Source organism: Vulpes lagopus, chromosome 1 (assembly GCF_018345385.1).
Source record: "Vulpes lagopus strain Blue_001 chromosome 1, ASM1834538v1, whole genome shotgun sequence".
NCBI lineage: Eukaryota > Metazoa > Chordata > Mammalia > Carnivora > Canidae > Vulpes > Vulpes lagopus.
The window spans coordinates 45,557,258-45,579,221 of NC_054824.1; the positions used below are offsets into that span (position 1 = coordinate 45,557,258).

The 21,964-nt window shown below is 34.9% G+C and overlaps 1 protein-coding gene across 1 annotated transcript in view; it reads left to right on the top strand.

The window, feature by feature from the left end:
* EYS (eyes shut homolog) overlaps positions 1 to 21,964 on the top strand; it is a 1,534,343-nt gene that overhangs the window by 1,235,839 nt on the left and 276,540 nt on the right. Inside the window, exon 29 of the mRNA XM_041742712.1 lies at positions 15,947 to 16,115. Coding sequence (XP_041598646.1) covers positions 15,947 to 16,115 — 169 coding nt within the window. The remainder of the gene's footprint in view (positions 1 to 15,946; positions 16,116 to 21,964) is intronic.

Below are 21,964 nucleotides of genomic sequence, written 5' to 3' on the forward strand. Positions count from 1 at the left end.
CTATCCCTTCTTCACCTCCTCCTTCCCGCTCCCCTCTTCTCTTTTCTTCTCTTTCTCTACCCTCCCAGCCCACATTCAGTCCATTTACTGACTGTCTCAGGTATATCAAATTACCTGGGTTGGTGTTTAATATATTTTTCTATCTAAGCATATTAAATGAATATTAGGATATATATATAGCTTACACATAGAATGACTTAAAAATCAACTGTTGATGGTCATGACTACCAAAACTAATCAATGTAACGATGGGGTTTTTTTTGTTTTGTTTTTGTTTAAACATTTATGTATTTATTCAAGGAAAAGAAAGAGAGAGTGTATGTGTGTGTATGCACTGGGGAGGGGAGGGGCAGAGAGAGAGAAAATCTCAAGCAGACTTCTCACTGAGTATGGAGACCTTCTCAGGGCTTGATTCCAAGACCCTGAGATCATGACTTGAGCCAAAAGAGTCATATCCTTAACCAACTAAGCCACCCAGGCACCCCAGTGTGACAATGTTAAAACAGAATGAGATTACTGGAAATGTTATGAAAGAACAACTATTTGGAAACTATTGTGTTTTTCTTCAAAGAAACACACACACACACACACACACACACACACCTTTCTGGAAGAGAGATGACTAAGGCTTACCCAGAACATCTGCACTTTCTTGGAGACATATCATCACTTTTTAAAAGAGTAGAAATTGATGGTTGGCTACTAAGCTCTTATAAAAACCAGAGGCTTTGAATTGCCTACTGTATTAAAAGATCCCTTAGAGGTTTAACAAAGTCAACTGATTGTCACTGAATTCAGTTCATCCCCATTTACAATGTACCCACAACCTTAGGAAAGGTTTTAAGTAATTGTTAAAGCAGATAATTAGCACAATGTCTTATTTTCTTCTCTGTATTATTGCACATGCATGTCCATACGTGTGGGGGCGCACACATATGACTTCAGTCATCTGCTGGTCACTTCTACATAGATAATTCCATTTGCATTACAAACTCAAACTGGCCTTATCAACCTCCCACGATAAACTCATCCTCCGGGGTTTCCTCCTTGCCTCCATTACCCAGGTCACTCAGACTGGAAAACATTGAGCTTTCATTTCACCTTAACCTACAGTCTACTCATTGTCAAGTCCTGTTCCTCCTAGTTTAGAATGTCCTTCCCATCTATTCCCTCCTCTCTTTTGCTATTGCCCAGAAGTCTTGCTTTGATTCTCACTTTCACCACCTGAACACTTGTTATAGCTTTCTCATCTGAATTCACAGTTTTTTACTCTTCTTAATTCAAGCTCTCTGTACATTGCTGAAAGCTTAGTATTCCTGAAGGACAGTTCTAATTTTGCTGCTTCTCTGCTCATAAAGGTTTAATGTCTCTGGCTGCAGAATGAAGTTCTGCAGCCCTCTAATGATCCTCCTCCTACCTCTCCACGCCTATTTTCTATTACTCTCCTTCACACAGTCTGTGCTCTTGGCCAACTGAACTTTAGGCTTTTCTCTGTATACATAGTGGGCTGTTCCACTGTTCCCCTTTCTCACACTCTTACCTCTTTCTGGTGATGTAATAAGGTCATTACTTGCTGAATGAAGTAATCAATTAGTTGACTAATTTTCCTAGAGTGGAAATTCATTGAATTAAGGATCAACATCTAAAGCATCTTGGAAGCTCCCTGTGCCTTGCTTGAACAAAGTTGATTTGAAATATTTTTTAAATGAATAATGTTTAAATTTTCTTATCTCAATTAATGGTTTTAGAGTTATTTACTGCATGATTTTTTTTTTTTACTGCATGATTTTTAACAATAACTTGTGTGTTAGATTATAGCCTTGTATTTTTGTTTACTGATAAATTATTCACCTAGTTTGCAATTTTCCCAGAGAGTAGGAAAGATTTTTCTTCCATGACCACCACCAGACCACCCTGCTCTGTAACCATCTTGGCTTAAAACTACTTCTACTGCCATGGCATAATCTAGCTCACTTTTTTCCTTCATATCCCCTCTCTTCTATACCATATTTCAAATTTTGTCTGTTAGGGATTTTTAAATAACATGTGAATGTCCTTTCCTCTACTAACCGAGTAAATTGTAATTGAAATAAAATCACTATGGATATTTGAATCTATGCAAGAAAAGAGATACTTTTATTTCTGAGAGATATATGTTGAGGACTAAAAAAACGAACTTATCTATAATTATGTGAATTAATTTTAATCAATATCAAATTATAATACATTAAATTAATATAACTTCAATTTGGTAATTTTGTTTTTGCAGTCCCTGAAGTAATCCTTATAATAACCGTAATATTGTGATTCAAATATGCAGGAATTTTTGTAACATTTTAAAAATCATTATGCCCAACTTTAGATTTTTCTTTATAGTTTATAGTCTAGCTATTCTAAAAATAAAACATATTGAATTACTAGTGCTAGTACTAAAAATAAAACACATTGAAATACTAGTGTTAGTACTTGACATAGTAAATAATATGAAATATGCATTCTTCATAGCTATCACAACTATAACTTATCACAAGCACTGGCTATTTTTAATGAGCAAATTAAAGAAGTATTTGATATAATTAATACTTTCTGAATGACAGGTCAGTTGCCTTGGTTTTGACATATAGGAAGAGTTTTAAGTTATTTCTATGAATTAGTATTATCAAAATCATCATTTTAATAGTAGGAAAGTTTTACTTTCATTCACCCTTGAAATGATAGCTACTTACTTTTCAATAATTTGCATTTTGCTTCTAAGATTTTTCTTGCAAATCTTTATATACTCTATCCACACTTTTGAAATCCTTAGGAATTTAATATTCAATTTAAACAGTCGTTATTTGTAAAACATAGAGAATAATACTATACCATATTTTTAATTCTACAATTTTCTACAAATTGTGTTTTTCATATTCTTAGAGATGAAAGCTGTTACAGATAATACAAAATATCCTTTTTCTTATCTAACTTGTGATTTCTGATTTCTTCTGCTTTTCTTTTGCTTTTATATGTGTGCATGCATTCATGAATACATTAGAAATACTAGATAAGAAAACTATATATTCTATAAATTAATAGGCTTTTGATTCCTCTGTGCTCCTGAGGAAATTTTAGTGTTGGTCTCTAAGCGAGTCTAAATGAGTGAGATGGTACTATTCCTGAGGTTCTTTTTTTTTTTTTTTTTTTTTTTTTTGCACAACAATCTGTGATACACTGTTTATTTTTAATGAGATTTACATAATTTTAATGGAAAATTAAAGGAAAACTCAGTTAATTTGGAAGTATTATCACAAAACTAAAGGTTCTGAAAAAAGCTATATTTTTCTAGGGCAGAATTAAATCTCAAAAGTCTTCTGTGCTTCCAAGGAAGGGATAAAAGCAAAAAACACACAATCACATAGTATCCATATCCATTCATATAACCTACTTGATAGCAAAGATGACAACACTATGCTTCTATTTGTAGCACTAGGCACATGAGATATTCTGAAAAACATTCCTACTAAAAATAAGTTAAGATGTTTAATAAAATGAACAGCCTCTTAAATACATAGAGGCCTTTTTATGATCATTTCCAGGGTTCAAAAATAAAGAAAACACTGAGGGCCAAAAAAAACAGAAAGAGGGCTACAAAAAATGTGTGACAAATTGTAAAAGCACAGCATTTGCTCGTTTCAGACACTAAGAGATAAGGGCATTAAGGGTAATATGAAACACAAAGAAAAGCTCTCTGTGCCTAGGCAAAATCGAGTTGAAATTGAAAACTCTTCTAAAAGTTTAGACCTCTAAGGGACTTCAGACTTGGTGGAAAGGTCGGGGTAAAAAAGAAACTAGGAGCAAAGAAAGACAAGAAAAGTTGATGTTCAGCCACCCTCACTACAGGTATATAAGTAACACCTTCCCCAAGAACCTTCATCAGACTTTCTGGCCTCAGTTCTAATTTATAATGCAGATTTGGTTGAAGAAATGCCAAGGTAGAAATTAATATAAAACAATCTCAACTGGAAAGCCTCAGGATATTTGGAAGAAGCAAAATCCACTTTTGCAAATCCAAATTCCATAAATTGGGTCTCTATAGATTCTCACCAATAAATATTAATAAAAAATAACTGCATAATAAAAGAATACCAGCTAAAACAGACTACCTCAAGCAAAAGCTGCAGAAAAAAAATAAACAGCAGTATAATAACCTCAAGGAATTTGGATATTAGATTCATTAAGTACAGAAATAAAATTACCCTATTTAAAATGCTGAAGAAAATACAAGAGGGAATTAAATTAAGAGGTACAGACTTCCAATTACAAAATAAATAAGTCACAGGAGTGAAAAGTATAACATAGGGAATATAGTCAATAATATTTTAATAACTTTGTATGGTGACAGATGGTAACTACACTTATGGTGGTATGCATTGCATAATGTACAGAATTGTCAAATCACTGTCTTGTGCACCTGAAACTAATATAATATTATGTATACTTAAATGATAAAAATTTGAAAAAAGAATTAGCTGTAATGTCACCTATACTTCAGTAATAAAAACAATTAATGGAATTTTAAAATAAGTAAAGCAAATAGAGACTATCACAAAATTCCAAACAACGAAATGAAATATATAATCACTGAAAATGTAACAGATGAATTAAATAATAGATTAGATACAGCTGAGAAAAGAATTAAGTACATGAAGTTAGATCTTAATATTTTAACACAGAGAGACAATGCTAAAATAAAATGCAAGAGGAAGTTAAAAAATATGATGAATAGAAAGAGAAGGTGTAGCATATCATTATTCTAATGTATTTCGAACTATTTTAAAACATCAACAGTGGAATCCAGCTGAGAGAAATAAAACCTTCAAATTGCAGAGAGAAATTAAATGTCAACATACAAATGTTTGCACAGCTACACTTTCACTGAAGAATTCAGTTCAAATAAACATCTCTTCAGGAAAAAAAAAAACACAACAACAAAGGTTTTATGAGCAAGAAATACTCATGAAAGCAACTTGAAAAAGAAGTACTTCCAGAATAAGGGAAATGATTCCAGAATTTGTTAGGAAATTAAAGGGAAAAATTTTCTGTAAAACCAATAATTTGAATAAATTACTTCAGTTGAAACAAAACAATACATAGAAAATGCAAATTCTTTAAAATTCTCTATGATGCTATTTTCAGTGTGTCAAATTGATCCTCAGCCTTATTTATAATTACAGGTTATCTACTAGCCACCTGGAACTTCTTTTTTCCTTTGGATAGGGATTTTCTATATGCTCTAGGTAAAAGGACACACAAAAACTTTAAGTGTCAGGCCCCTTAAATTCCATGGGAATATATTACCCATTCTTAGGCAGTCATATAATTTATCAAGGCATATAGATACTTCCTATTTTTCAGATACTATCAATAGATGTTGTCAGCAGTATATCATCAACATAGTAAAAACTCTCAGAAGAATAGGTATTAATTCTTTAAATGTTTGGTAGAATTCTGCCGGGAGGCCATCTGACCCTGGATTCTTTTTTGTTGGGAGATTTTTGATTACTGATTCAATTTCTTTGCTGGTTATTGGTCTGTTTCTTCTGGTTTCAGTTTTTGTAGTTAATATGTTTCTAGGAATTTATCTATTTCTTCCAGAATGCCTATTTTTTGGCATATATAATATTCTCTTATATTTGTATTTCTTCAGTATTGATGGTGATCACTCCTCTTTCATTCATGGTTTGCTAGAAGTTTATCAATCATTAATTCTTTCCAAGAATCAGCTCCTAGTTTTGTTGATCTGTTCTACTGATTTTTATTTCTATATCATCGATTTCTGCTCTAATCTTTATTATTTCTCTTATTCTACTGGATTTAGGCTTTATTTGCTGTTCTCTCTCCTAACTCCTTTAGGTGGAAAGTAAGTTTGTGTATTTAAGGCTTTTCTTGTTTTTTGAGAAAGGCCTGTATTGCTATATCCTTCCTTCTTGGACTGCCCTTGCTGCATCCCAAAGGTTCTGAACTGTCATGTTTTTATTTTCATTTACTTCCATGTATTGTTTAAATTCTTCTTTAATTTTCTGGTTGACTGACCCATTCATTCTTTAGTAGGATGCTCTTTAACCTCCATGTGTTGGTGGTCCTTCTAAATTTTTTCTTGTAGTTGACTTTAAGTTTTAAAGCATTGTGGTCTAAAAATATGAATGGTATAATCGCAGTCTTTTTGTGCTGGTTGAGACTTGATTTGTGACCCCGTATATAGTCTATTCTGGAGAATGTTCCATGTGCACTCGAGAAAAATGTGTATACTGCTCCTTCAGATGGAATGTTCTGAATAAGTCCATCTGGTCCAGTGTGTCATTCAAAACCTTTGTTTTCTTGTTGATCTTCTGCTTGGATTATCTGTCCATTGATATGAGTGGGGTGTTAAAGTCCTCTACTATAATTGTATTAATATCAAAGAATTTCTTTAATTTTGTTATTAATTGGTTTATATATATTTGGCTGCTCCCAAGTTAGGAGCATATTTACAATTGCTAGATCTTTTTGTCGGATAGACCGCTTTATTATGATTTAGTGTCATTCTTCATTCCTTATTACAGTCTTTGCTTTAAACTCTAGTTTGTCTGATACAAGGATTGCTCCTCTAGCTTTCTTTTAATATCCATTGGCATGATAAATGGTTCTCCATTTTCTCTTTCAATCTGGAGGAGTCTTTGGGTCTAAAATGAGATTCTTGTAAACAGCATATCAATGGGTCTTATTTTCTTTTATCCATTCTGATACCCTATGCCTTTTTATTGGATCAGTTAGTCCATTTACATTATGAATAATTATTGAAAGGTATGAATTTAGTGCCATTCTATTACTTGTAAAGTCACTAGTTCTTTAGATTGTCTCTATTCTTGTCTGGTTTTTATTACTTTTGGGCTCTCTCTTTGCTCAAACGATCCCCTTTAATATTTCTTGTAGGGCTGGTTTAATGTTCACAAATAGCTTTAGTTATTGTTTGTCCAAGAAACTCTTTATCTCTGCTTCTATTCTCAATGAAAGCCTTGCTGGATAATGTATTATTGGCTACATATTTTTTTCCAATTTAGTACTTTGAGTATATCATGCCAGTTCTTTCTGGTCTGCCAGGTCTCTGTGGACAGGTCTGCTGCAAGCCTTGTGTTTCTACCCTTGTAGATTCAGGACCTCTTGTCCTGCACTGCTTTCAGGATTTTCTCTTTATCTTTGAAATTTGCAAGCTTCACTATTTTATGTTGAGGCATTGACATATTTTTATTAATTTTGAGGGGGGCTCTCTGTGCCTCCTAGGCTTTAAAGCCTATTTCCTTCCCCAAATTAGGGAATTTCTCAGCTATATTTTTTCCAAATAAACCTTCTGCCCCTCTCTCCCTCTCTATATCTTCTGAGACCCCTATTATCCTGATATTATTTCATTGTATGGAATTGCTGAGTACTCTAAGTCTCCCTTCAAGATCCAGTAGTTGTCTTTCTGTCTTCTTTTCAGCTTCCTTATTTTCTATCATTTTCTCTTCTGGATTACTGACTCTTTCTGTTTTGCATCAGTTATCCTTGCTTTTAGAGCCTCCATTTGGGACTCCATCTTGATAATAGCATTTTTAATCAGCCTGCCTAGATCTTAGTTCTTTAATAAGTATAGTAAGGGATTCTCTAGTGTCTTCTATGTTTTCTTCCAGCCCTGCTAGTATCTTTATAATTGTTGCTTTAAATTCTACTTTTGACATTACTTATATCCGTATTGATTAAATCCCTGGAAGTGAGCACTGCCTCCTGTTCTTTCTTTTGGGGTGAATTTCTCTGTCTCATCATTTTATCCAGAAAAGAATAGAAGAAATAAAGAGAAAAGACAATAGTAACAACAACAACAACAGGAAAAAACAAGATAAAATAAGAAAAAGTCAAACAAGAACCGAAACAGAACATAGCAGAAAACTAGATTCTGGGTGTCCTTTGGTCTACTTGTTAAAAGAAACTAGATCCCAAAATAAGAAAGAAAGAAAGAAAGAAAGAAGAAAGAAAGAAAGAAAGAAAGAAAGAAAGAAAGAAAGACATATATATATATATATACAAAAGTAAAATAAAATACAGTGAAAGGAAGCCAAAAATAAAAAATTATATATATAACATATATGTTAAAATTAAAATTAAAAAAGAATAAAAAAGAATTGAAAAATAAGAAAATAGCTTTAAAAATGATACTGAAAGACTAAAGAGTAATAAGAAAAGAGGGCAGCCTGGGTGGCTCAGCGGTTTAGCGCCGCCGTCAGCCCAGGGTGTGATCCTGGAGACCCCGGATCGAGTCCCACGTCAGGCTCCCTGCATGGAGCCTGCTTCTCCCTCTGCCTGTGTCTCTGCCTCTCTCTTTCTCTCTCTCTCTCTCTCTCCTCTCTCTGTTTCTCATGAATGAATAAATAAATATAATCCTAAAAAAAAGAAAGAAAGAAAAAAAAAACCATGAATGTTATGTACTGTTTTCCCCAAGAGCTGAAGCTTTGCAGTTCTCTAAGATCAGTAAACTTGGTGCTAGCATGTTGCTCGGGCTGATCTCCTGGGGGAGGGGCCTGTTGTGCTGATTCTCAGGTGCACTTGCCCTTGTGGAAATGCCCTTCCCTTTGCTATGGGCACGAGCTCAGTGTAAGTGGCTCTGGATTCTACTACACGGTGCTGTTTTGTTCCCTGAAGGCTTTTAGCAGTGATAGGATGAAAATGGCAGCACCCCTTTCTCTAGCCCCAGAGCTGAAAGTGCACGCCCCTTACTCTTCAGTGAACCCTCATAGAAAAGCAGCCCATCACCCTTGTCTCCCCGGTTTCTATGGGAACTCTGTGTTCACCCAGCCTGGGACCGAGCATTTTCATCTGAGGCATCTGTGACCAGTTTCAAAACTCCAAATTTTACTGACTTCTACAGTGTGTACCTGGGCTGTTCTTCCTGGGGAAGGGAGGGGGGTCTCCCCACACTTCTGCCTTTTGCTGGACCCCTGTCAGGAGAGGGGTCGCCTGACCGTGCAGCAGTTCACAATTTGTGACAATACCAGCAGAAAGCCGGCGCCTGGACTCACTGCTTCAGGTGGCTTCTCCCCCCGCTGTGCCTGGGAATTCTGCCTCACTCAGGCACCTCTATTCTTGTGACCCAGGGGATCCTGAGACCACACTGTCCCCCCTGGGATTCCACTCTGCCTCCCCACCAAGCACCTTTATGCCAGGGATGTACCCACTGTAACAGACTCCTAAAAGTTCTGATTTTGTGCTCCACTGTTTATAATACCTTGCAGTAACCTCATAAGGAAGCTACCTCCCCTCCACTGTACCCTCATATGTATCTCCCCAGATTCAAGTCTGCATACCTCCTGCTTTCCAAAAAGTGACCACTTTTCTATCTGTAGAATTTCAGCATTTCTTTTCATAAATCTCAAATTGATTTTACAGGTGTTCAGAATGATTTGATAACTATCTAGCTATCCCAGGGACCAGACAAAATTAGGGTCCACTATTCCTCTGCCATCATAACTCCTCTCCTAATGAATCCTTTAGGAAGATAATATCTGGACTTATTAACCGATAATATTCTGTTTAATCACAGAATTTAATAAAATAAGAATCATAAAAGAGGTAATTATTATTTCTAAATTTAAAACAAAATATTAATAATTGCATTATATCAGTATTACCTTCACTTTATAAACTTAGTGATAGGATTTATATGAAGCTCTTTCTGGGGAACATAATAAAAGACTCGACAAAAACACTCAAATAATATTTTTTAAATTTCTGTTGAGTAAATCAAGTCTATTTCCATTATAAAAGAAGAATAGCAAACAGTATTATGTTCCTTTAGTACCAGGAATTACAATAAAGTTGTATATGGATAATTTGTGACCCATCGCATTTGTAGCATTACTCGTATGTTAGTATGTCGGTTTCTGTGTTTAGATCATAGAAGACTTTTATTCAAGGTTAAGGGGATTATAACTCATACTGTAGACAAAGGTGTTCCATTTCTATTCAGAATGAATAACATTGATGCTGCTTAGATGCATTGTGTTCAGGATAAAGATATTAATCTCTTCTGTGTTTTCTTTATCATAAAGAACTCCATGGCGCTCTCCTGAATAAAATTTCAATGTGTTGTTGTTATTAATTGACTGTGGTCCTGATTCATACTATAGAAATATGTTTGGTAAAAAATACTAAATTCATGCACTTTTTTAACATAAGATATTTATTTCCAACTCTGTACTCTAGGTTCTCATACCTCCCTTTGACAATTTGAGTTAATTTGTTTAATATAACATAACTTAGGGGATTTAAAAGATCCTCCTTCTTAGTTAATTTATTGGTTTTCCCATGAGTCAGAACTGATTTTAAATTTTGTTAACCATAAAAAATGTTAATATAATTGCATAGATCACCCTATATGATCTTTTAAGACAGTTAAACATTACAGATGTCTGTGTTGTAATCAGAAGTCACCAATTAACCATTGCCTGGCATATTTTGTAAGATGTTTAATACATATTGTTGTATAAAGACCCTGGTTTTTTTTTTCATTTATAATTGGAAGAAAAATAAATTTGGAGTATGTTCAAATAGCATTGCCTGAAGAGGCTTTGGAAGCAGCAGGAAAACACTCTACCTAACCCCAATTAGTCTTGTTTTCCACATTCAGGGCACTTCTGTTTGCAAACATAGCCACTAAACATGATGATAATGAAAATTAATATGGTTAGAAAGCAATTCGATAGCAACTGTTTATTGTTGGTAATTGTTGTTTCCTGTCATAACTTTCGTAAAATCTGTCAGCTCTGAAAAAAAGATTCAAAGAGTGTATGAGCTGGGAAATAGGCAGGTGTGCCCTGAATTATACAATAGATATGCTCCAGCAAAGTAATATGGAAGTCATTTCTTTTAGCAAATTGAATTATATATTTTTTTGTTGGTGGTGATGAGTTCACTACTTCTCAGAATAAGAAAACCTGATTATGGATCCCAATAGTTTAATTCATATGTGAACCCTTATGTAAATACTATTTTCTTCCAGAAAAATTTTTTGTGGATTTATCAAAAATGTGAAAAGACTAACCACAAAAAAAGTGCTAAAGCCCCATCTCTATAGTCTTTTCTATCCCATTTTAATTATGAGAATTTTTTGTTTCTTTTTTTTCCTGCACTTCCACAGGCAATCATTTTATCTATATTTGTCTTTTATCTATATTTATCTATATCTGTATTTGTCTAAGAATGTATCTGCCTATACTGTGCAAAACTGATCATGCCACAGGGTGATACAAAGATAAATCAAACACAGATCCTTCCATCAGAGAATGAACAGTATGAAAGGGTAGATGATGTAGGTTTTGTTAGACCCTCTCTTTTATTTAATTTTAACATTTCACATGAGGCTCAGTGCTCCTTGGTGACAGCAAATGTTGGGAAAGGGATCCCTCCAAAAATTTACCGCATAAGAAGAATAAACTCTACGGATTCTAGCATGAGGTTTTTCTTCCATGAAGCTAGAATCTAAGCTTCGTAAGGGTGAGGTCTTCATCTATTTTGCTCACTACAATATTCCTTTACTGATGCCTGGCATGTAGTATTCACTCAATAAATATTTGTTGAATTAATGAACCACATCAGTGACTTCCAGTAGGACAGGTAAAAGTAATATAAAGAAACAGTGTCTAAAACCATATTATGGTTAAGCTAACAGACATGCACTATCCAAGCAGTTGCCAAGTTATACACTAAAGATTCTATTAACTTAAAATCCAAGTCTGTCTCTTTGTAATCTTGATCATTTTTCTCTACACTGGCTGCATCTACATTTCTCATTCAGACTTCCTCTAGTGCGAACTAGCTACATTGCATTTTAACTTGATTGGGATATATTTTTCCTCCTTATAATATATATTAAAAACTTGATTGGCATATATATTTTTCTCCTTATCATATATGCATATATATTTTATATACATATATATTAAAAAGCAGTGTATGTGCAGTTCATTATCTGATAAACATCATATTACATCTGGCGGAACTCAAACTTTGTTATGAGCTTTCTTAATCGCAAGCAAACTCTTCCCCCAATGTCTTCTTAGAATTCATTTATTTAGAATATTCTGTTTCTGCTAATTAAAGTTAATTTACATGCCTCATCCAAAATAACAGATTTAGTATTTTACCAATTCTACCCAAGATTTATAACAACCGTTACAGGCAGTAAAAAATAATGCATGCACTAAAACATTTAGAGATCCAGTATGATAGGGAGTTCAAATTTGAAGTACTATTCAAAGTAAGCCTTGAGATAAAGGAAGATTTATATAGCTAGGGTTTGGGGGAATGGAACATAAGCAAAGCCACAGAAGAAAACATGGTTCAACCTTACCAGTAGGTCTGTGTGTGTGGAGCCACTGAGAAAAAAGACCATGGAGGACTTGGTTTACTCCATGGGTAGATGAATTATTCTGTAGTTAGGAAAGGATTTTGACCACAACTTTTAGATGATTATACCTGAGTAAAGTTTATGTGACAGCAGTGACAGCTAACAGACACTATAGGCAGGGAGGCCAGTTAGAAAGAAGCTATTGAGTTGAAATGTAATGAGAACTTAAATAAAGTCAGTGATAGCAGAAGGAAAGTTGCAAGATTTGATCTAGGAAAGAGGTGACAGGAGGCAGCAACTAGTGTGAGAAGAGATGAGTAGTTAATGATGCTGAATTTCTAAGCCTGGGAGAGTAAGTGCTATGAATAAGAAAATGGAGGAGGAGCAGGTGTAGATAAAACATAGATGAACTGGTTGATCCAGGATGGAGTGTTGGAAGCTAAGTGCATTATGGAATGGTTGAAAGAACAGTCTGCAAAGAAGCTCTTGGTCAGGTGAGGAGATGGTCAAAGTGCAGCATAGTGTCATGAGAGACAAGGAGAATGTTTTAATAAAGGAAGTAGTAAGTATTCAGAGTTTTCTAGGCATATGAGAACTAATGCAGGATTTGCTAAGTAGGCCTAAAAACAGATCTGTGAAAAAAACATATCCAGTAAAATACAGAGCCAGGAAGATTAATTTCAAGAAATTAAAGACTGTGTGTAGAAAGCCAAGGAATGGTAAAAAATATGTGATATTAAATATTTAAGGTATCATATAACTTAAATCAAGTAGTTTCCTAATACATAAATTATATTTATATCTGACAATACAAAGTGATGGACATAAACAGGATGATAAAAATAAACCCTTTCACACACCAAGATATAATGCTATGAACAAAATGAGATGCCATATCTAAAAAAAAGATTTAACTAGGAAAAATTCTTGATATAAAAAGACAGCATTTAAAGAAGAAAGAGGATTTTAACGACAGGATTTTGAGGAAATGTTTTTGTAGAAAGCTGTCTTGTTGGCCTCATCCCTCACCTTCTCCCACCTATCACACCTGGCAGTGTTTGAGAGTTGCTAAAAGTAGATCACTTGGAAAGGAAGACCATGGACCAACAGAGTCATACCTTTATACCTAAGAAAGAAAGCCAAAGCAGTCTCTGTGTATGTGTGTGTGTAGAGACAAGGGATTTCAAGATTTCCAAAATCCTGAAAATGAACTCTACCCTCACAGACAGTAGGGCAGGGAATGCTGAAATGTTTCCCAGGGACTAGATATAGACCCCCTCAGAAAAGAAATTTGCTCTAGGGCCATTTCAAGTGGTTTTTCTAGTCAGGTGACTGAGACAGCCATAATACTCCCCTCAATTTGACTAAACTTTTTTTTTAAAGATTTTATTTATTTGAAAGAAAGAGAGCAAGTAAGAGAGAGAGAGAGAGAGAGATTATGGATAATTTCTAGTACCCTGGGATCATGACCTGAGCCAAAGTCAGTTGCTTAAATGACTAAGCCACCCAAGTGCTCCTTAACTAAACTTTAGACAGTTGTCTTCCTCACTCTAGGTCCCAGACCTCACTTGTCTTAGAGCATTTATTTTAGAAAATTTTCTATTGTAAATTCCTTCATTGCCCCTTTTGAAATATAAATCTTAGTTTTACAACCCAGGAATGTCTTTCTTCAGGACCTAGAACCATGTCTTTGACATGTAAGCATTAAAAAGATAGTGGCCCTATCTCCCAGTTTTGTGGGAAGGTAGGAGCCTGACTTCAATGGGTGCCTTTGGCCCAAGTTGTAAATGACCCTCTGTGATGAAGATAGGAAAAAGCTTATGTTTTTTAAGGGGTCAGACCAATTAGCAAACACAGGTAGTTTGTGATCCCACACCTCAGCTCTTAAAAACTCTCTTTTCACCTTTCGTTATATTCTTTGTTTTGTCAAGCAAAGACTGAATTCTGACCTCTCCTTTATCGCAATAGCTTTGAGTAAAGTCTTTGTCTGTTTAACTTTTTCCAGTGCAACTTTTACTTTGACACAGGCGACTGGTTGTCAACAGCAGGAGTCTGTGCTAAAATGAAAAATCAATGTGGGGCCAAGTTAGAAGTGACAAGCCAAAGGCAGGCAATAGCACAACTCCTAGGAATTGTAGTTGGCAAAGGATTTCCAAAGAACACACAAATGCTCATGAGTCATGGGGTTGCCAGATTTAAGAACTAAAAATATAAGGCACTCAGTTAAATTTGAATTTCAAATAACAATTCTTCTAGTGTATTTTGTGAGATGTTTAGTACATGCTTGTTCTTCATACTAAAAAATTGTTTATTGTTGATCTGAAATTGAAATTGAACTGAGCGCGTTGTATTTTATCTGACATTTCCACCACCAGAGAAACAGTTTTAAACATCTGCTATTCCTAGAGAGTGAGAGCCTGCGTACATCATTGCCAGTTCTTATAGCTCTCCTTTACTGTGTACTTCTTTCCACTCCGCCTTGCCACCTCCACATTTAAAGTCGAAAGGGTCAGAAACAGCAGCTAGCATGAATGGAAGGTGGTAAGACAAGAGAAAGAACAGAAGACTGCTTCCTCCTGACCCTGAAGGCAGATAGTAGGTATCAGGCGCTCTACAGGTCTTGGCTAGTAGAGGAGGGTAGATGAAGGAAGATTTAAGGGTTGATAAATTTCTTAGACTGGATACTAGTTTCTGAATCATTATAATGATAACTTGGAAAGAAGGTAAGATTCCTAAGAACTGCCAGGTTTTCATCCAGAGGCAGAAAATATTTTCCCCTTTGTGAAAGAGACAGAAAAAAAGACTTGTATTTCCACATTCCATGTTACCCTTGTTCAATGTACCAAGTCTACAGCCCTAAATATAAGTATATGACCATAAAATAAATACTTTTCAAGTTTTATGTGCCTCTATATTTCGAGATTAATCATTTAAAGGATTAATAATTCTAAAAGGATGACGCTAAAAAGTTAGCTTTGTGTATTGTAGTAATACCGCTTACAAAATAAGTATTATTGGAAAGCACTAAATATAACAGATATTAATTTAAAACCTTGCTATGTGACAATTTTCTAATCTTTTTGTGTCACAGATTTTTTTGTTTTTTTTTATTGAGGTATAATTACATCAAATAAAATTCATTGATTTTAAGTATATAATTTGATGTACAGCCATTCATATCAGAATACTTTAAGAATCTGATGAAAACTATTATTTCACATATACAGGGACACAAATTTTCTGTTTTCCATCCATGTACAACAAGTTAAAATTCTTGCTTCAAGTCTTCCTCTGAACTGGGGGTTGATTATTTGAGACAATGACTTCACAAATTTATTATACTTATATATTATACTTATTAAACTAGTATCCAGTCTAAGAAATTTATCAATCCTTAAATCTTCCTTCACCTACCCTCCTCTATTAGCCAGTATATAATATCAGTGTTACCTTTTGAAATGAATGCTAACTATAAATGCTGTATTCCTACCTACTTCATTAGCAATAGAATGCCATCAGAGCACATTTACATGACTTTTTTTTTTTTTTTAGATGCAGGTTTATTTTTTCCATCTTTCAATGGGAATTCCTATCTAGAACTGCCTTTTTTTACAACACTGGATGAGTTCAAATTTGTCCTGGAGAAGGAACATAACAGAACTGTTACCATCTACTTGACTATAAAAACAAACACTTTGAATGGAACTATTCTCTACAGTAAGTATTAAATGTTTAACTTTCTGTATGTCATGTTTCTTTCTCAAATGTTAACCTATTGAAGCAATGAATTATTCATTTAAATATTGTGGAAAAACTTTTCTAGCTTAGTGCATGAAGCATTATCAAAAGGAAATCTTAGTTCTTTCTAGTTTTCTTTAGAAGTTTCTTTAATTTATGAGTCATTCAATGGAACATGACTTACAAACAGGTTCTGAACCAGCAAGGAAGAATATAGCAAGCATATGAATTTGATGGCATATGGCTATAACAGTAAAACATAAATGCTGCAAATGTTTCAGAGCATATTTTTGTAATATACATCACTAAATATGATTGAATTCAGTATTTGGTAACTTGGAAGAAGGCATTCGAAAGCTGGAATTCATTTGATAATTGGGAAAATTCCTATCACTCTTTTAACATTACCCTAGCTGGCTTGAAAAAAGTAGTATTAACAGTATCTGTTTAAGGAAATGCCTCTATATCGAGGGCTCTCTACATTATGCAGTGTGCTCACAAGGATTCCTATACCAGAATTTACAGATTTCTTTCTTCTATGGCTAAACATCACTAAAGTAGATTACATACTGTATTCCAAATCTGACCATTGTTTTATTTCTTTTGAAATGAATATTCAATAGTTTTAACAATTCCTTATATTGGAGGTATAATGTCTTCAGTATTTGAATAGATTATCCACTCTAGGGCAACTCATTATTTCGAAAATTATTTTCTCCTCTACTTTGAAATATTTTGCAAAAAAATCATTCCATACTTTGTAAAAATATTTAAACCTTCATATTATTTGGCTATGAGTAAAATGTTTTAAAGAAGCATTTTTGGTATGCCTGGATGACTCAGTCCAGTGTCTGCCTGCCTTTGGCAGTGTCTGTTGAGTGTCTGCCTGCCTTTGGCTTAGTTCATGATCCAAGGTCCTAGGGTACAGTCCTGCATCAGCCTTCTTGCAGGGAGCCTGCTTCTCCCTCTCTCTCTCTCTGTCTCTCATGAATAAATAAGTAAAATCTTATATTAAAAAAAAAGGGGGATTTTTGGAAAACTAAGTGCAACTAGAAGTTTTGAACATTAGAACTGAAAATTTGTTTTATTTTAGAAAGAAACTAATGTCAGAACTAGACCAGCATTATTTATGTCCCAGAAGTGTAAGCAACCATGTTTAAACGATGGCTTCAGGGCAGCCCGGGTGGCTCAGCCATTTAGCGCGGCCTTCAGCCAGGGGTATGATCCTGGAGTCCCAGGTCGGGCCCCCTTTGTGGAGCCTGCTTCTCCCTCGGCCTGTGTCTCTGCCTCACTCTCTGTGTGTCTCTCATAAATAAATAAAATCTTTTTTAAAAAAATGATGGCTTTAGGGACGCCTGGGTAGCTCAGCTGTTGAGCATCTGCCTTTGGCTTAGGGCGTGATCCCGGGATCCGGGATCGAGTCTCACATCAGGCTCCTTGTGAGGAGTCTGCTTCTCTCTCTGCCACTCCCTGTATGTGTCTTTCATGAATAAATAAATAAATCTTAAAAAAATAAATAAATAATGGCTTTAGAATGTCTGGTGTATTTATATTTAAAGAGAGAGAGAAGAAAAGAAAAAAGAAAAATGTGTTTTACATACAAAACCTAAGTTGTGGTGGACAACTATGAAATTTGGAAGTAATAGTACATTGCAGGGGAAAGGAAACAACACAACACAGAACAAAAGACACAAACATAATAATTTAAAGTCCCAAAGCAAAGTGATTTTCTGGCTTTGCAGTTTTTAAAGTTATATAAGAATAAAAAGGTGTTTCTTTGCAGAAAGTATGTTTTTACCTACTAAAAACAGTCAAAGAAGCAGCCAACCTCTGGGAATTCTTCTCCTCTGGGCTCGTGCTCCTGGCTCATATCTATACTTTCACTCAATGTGCTCTTTTTGAAAGCCATAAAAATACATGCCATAAAAATAAATAAATAAATAAATAATAAATAAATAAATAAATAATACGTGTGTGTGTATGTGTGTGTGTATATATACACAAATATATATATATATATATATATATATATTATATATACTCTGTCCACGTTGGTACTTTAATTTAAACCAATAAACCCAAACTGATGTTAGTGCCATAGAATTATTTTTGCCTTTTGTATTCAATGATCTACCAAAAAAGAAAAAATCAAGCTAGAAATTATTAGTAAAACAAAACAATCAAAAAAAAAAAGAAACGGTGCCATTGTAATGATTATCAGTTTCTTTCTGTGTCTTACATAATTGTTGTCCCTGCATTGGACACATGGAAGCTGTTTACTCACAAGAGTTTCATAGCCTACAAATGGGGAAAATATTTTTGTTTGTAAAGCATTCTTTTTGTTCATTTGTAAAGTGGTAATTTAATCCTACACTGTTGGGATACCTCAGCAGAATGTTTCATGGAGTTGTTGCTCTCAGTCCTCTTCGAATTTATCAACCTCATAAAAGCCTCACACAGATGAACGCAAAGATTTTTGTGATTTAGTTAAACATCCATGGTTTAAAAGATGTCCCTTAACTTGACTTAAGGGCTGATATTCTTTCCTTTGAAATCAGTATATTACATGTAGGAGCAATTAAGAATAGTAAGAAAATTATAACAGATGTTTCATTTTAGAGACTAGAGGTTGATTTTTGTCTTGTTTTCCTTGGTTGTTTGTTTTTTTAGTTTTGTCATTTTCATTTCCGGACATCTCAGGAAAAACTCAGTTCCATGCTACAAACACGTATTGAACACTTGTGTTTTACATCACCCAATTTTAAAGGGAAAAGGATAGAGGAATATCAGGTTGGTAAGCCAGTCTCAGCTTTGAATTATATTCCTAGTTCAAAACTGTAGATTTCTTTTTCTCAGTTTGCTTCACCAACTAATTGATGTTGAAAAGGAACAAAAGGAAGATAAAACTGGAATCCTTATGGGGTTACAGTAAAAACCCTTAGAAAGGATGGTTTAAAAAAGAACTCTCTGTGGGAGAGAGACAGCTCTGAGAACAGCAGTCAAGATGAAAAGAAAGCTTTTTGAATCTGCCACTGAACCAATTCAGAATTCTGGAACCCCGTCAAAGGAGCTACTAATAGGTCACGGGAGAAGGGATGAGACCACACAAAACTCTTTAGGTGCACTTTCAGAAAATGAGCTCTATTCGGCAAGCGTTATCAATCAGGGGGTTTCGTCATGGGATATATTACTATGCAGTTGAATCCATTCTGTGCTACTTCTTTGAAAAGAAATAAGCATGCCCTTTGGAAGTATGTGATCTTTGAGAATTAGGAGCAGACATCTGACCAAGTTGCAGGAGGCAAATTGCATGAGCAACTCCAGTGAGAGAACAAGATTCAGAAGCAATCTTCATATTACATAATATTTGTATTTAAGAAAGAAAGTAAAAGAAGGACTAGTCTTAGGTATTTATTCCAGGTAGAAATGGCCAGAACAAGTGGGGTCTTTGGGGCCTCCTTCTTTGTACATTTAGGGAGGACTAAAAGAAGAGATTACTGATATTGCTGAAAAAAACAAAATCTAAAGAATCTTAACATCTGCCCTTCTCTATAAAATGATTCCCAGTAGAATACACAATATCTTCATTAGATACTTATTATACGAAGGCCAATGAAATCCTACAGTATTTCCTGACAACATATTAAACAACTTTTCCTGGAGAAGAAAGTGTGCTCAGTTTTAATCAGTTTTACAATGTGCACTGTAAAAGTATTTGAATATCTTTGTCCCTCCTTAATAGCTCCCAATGGAGCTTGCTCCAGACGGAGATGGGTGGGAGTGGAGTTGAAAGCATAGATGGAGGAATTCACACATTGCCATTTATAGGACACAGAAAGATTGCTTTTCATCATATCTTATTTTTTTAATTCAGGAAAGTCAAATTCAACAAATTTTAACAGAGTGCCTAGACAATGCATCACACCCTTCTAGGCACTGTGAGCTAGATACAAAGATGAATAAGAAATTACCTATACCCATTTCTCACCATTTAGGGGAGAGATAATATGTACATAATTCTATGAGAAAGCTGACTGTGATAGGTCTTATAATAGGAGTATAAATTAAAAACTAGGGCTGAGTAAAGAGATTCATTACGTTAGAAATCTGTGCTTATGCCTCTTCACTAAATAGGGAACACCTCATAATGTGGAATTGTGTTTTAAATCTCTGTTCCTCCCACCTCCTCAGTACTTCACCAGTGCCTTGCATAGAGTAAGCTTTTTTAGAATTGTTCGTCAAGTTCTGTTGGTGACTTATCTAACTTTGATGCTTATGATGAAAAATTAATAGACATTGAAACCTTATTTTAGGAAATTATTCTGTTAGTAAGTAAGCAAAAACAAAACGGTGTATATTTCAAGGGTTTGCTCAAAATGTAGCTTAAATCAAAGATAATTTTATCCTGGTTTACTTTAACAACCAGGAACAGAAGAGGGGTTGGCAGTTCTTTCCATAATGGACAGGGAGTAAATATTTTTACAGGCCACACAGTCTCTGTCACAACTGTTCAACTCTGCCACTGTAGCATGAAAGCAGCCATAGACCATATGTGGCTCTGAATGAATGTGGCTGTGTTGCAAAAACACCTTTACTTAAAAAAACAAGCAATAGCAGAATGTGGCCCATGGGCCATAGTTGGCCAACCCTTGACCTAAAATGATGTGATTCATTAAACTTCTCTTGAAAGAGAACAGCTGTGCTAAGAGAAATTAAACTTATTCCTGTGATTGAAATTTATGAAGAAATAAATCAGTGAGAGATACACTCTGTTTCTGGGGTAATTACATCAGGAAATGGACCAGTGAGGAACAAACTTGCTTCTGGTGGACAGAAAGGAGCAAAAGCAAACAAATGAGCCCATTCAGGGATTGAAATTCCTGCCATGCCCATCTCAAGAACAGTGTAATTCAGTTATTAAGAAAATTACTATGGAGCTAGACAACCTGGCTCCGCCATGTGGGCAAGTTACTTAACATCTCTGTGCTTCAGTATCTGTAAAATGGAATCATATTATTAGTAATAATACAAAGATATGAAAAATTTGTTGTAAGGATGGAGAGAGTTGTCATATTTAATGTACTGAAAACTGTGTTTGGTTCATGGCAAACATGAAGTAAGTACTAAATATTTTTTTTCAGAAAATGTTTTAACCCTTCCTCCCTTATAACTTGCCTGGTAAGGAGTCTTGGGAATTAGATGCCCAGGATGCTATATTCTTGTCTAATAGGTGCCATTAATATTGCATCCATTTGACAGACTTATCCACTGTGGAAAAGAATATTTAGACTATAAAAAAAATCTTGGAATCAGGAATGAGATAGTAGTGGAATGAACACTAGATGCAGTTTTTGGTTTTCATTTTTATCCATTTCATCCAAATGAAATGAATAGGATTCATTTCCTCTAAGAATCTTGTGTTATGAGTTGTATTTTCTTTCCTGGTTAAGCACAACTAACTGGCCCAGAGCCATTCTGCAGCAGCATGCAATAAGCATGTGTTAATAATTAATTGTGTGTGCCAGGCTGCTGCCTGAATGTATCAGCTCTCCTAGAACGTCTCTGCCTGCCATTCTTTCACTAACCAACGAGGTCACCCCAGCCACGTTCTCCAGGTTCTACCTACTCACTACATGCTACTACTGCCTGTGTTGCCCCTGTTGCTCTAAAATGTCTTCAAACCCTGAGCCCCTGCTACTAAGATTGCTGCTAGGTTTGCTGCTGCTGTATACAAATGCAGACCTCTAAGGAGAGCCAGGAAAGGGGATTTCTTAAACTGCAGAAAAAACATGTGTGCTCAATAGAGAACTCAACAGAGAACTCAGTGCAAGC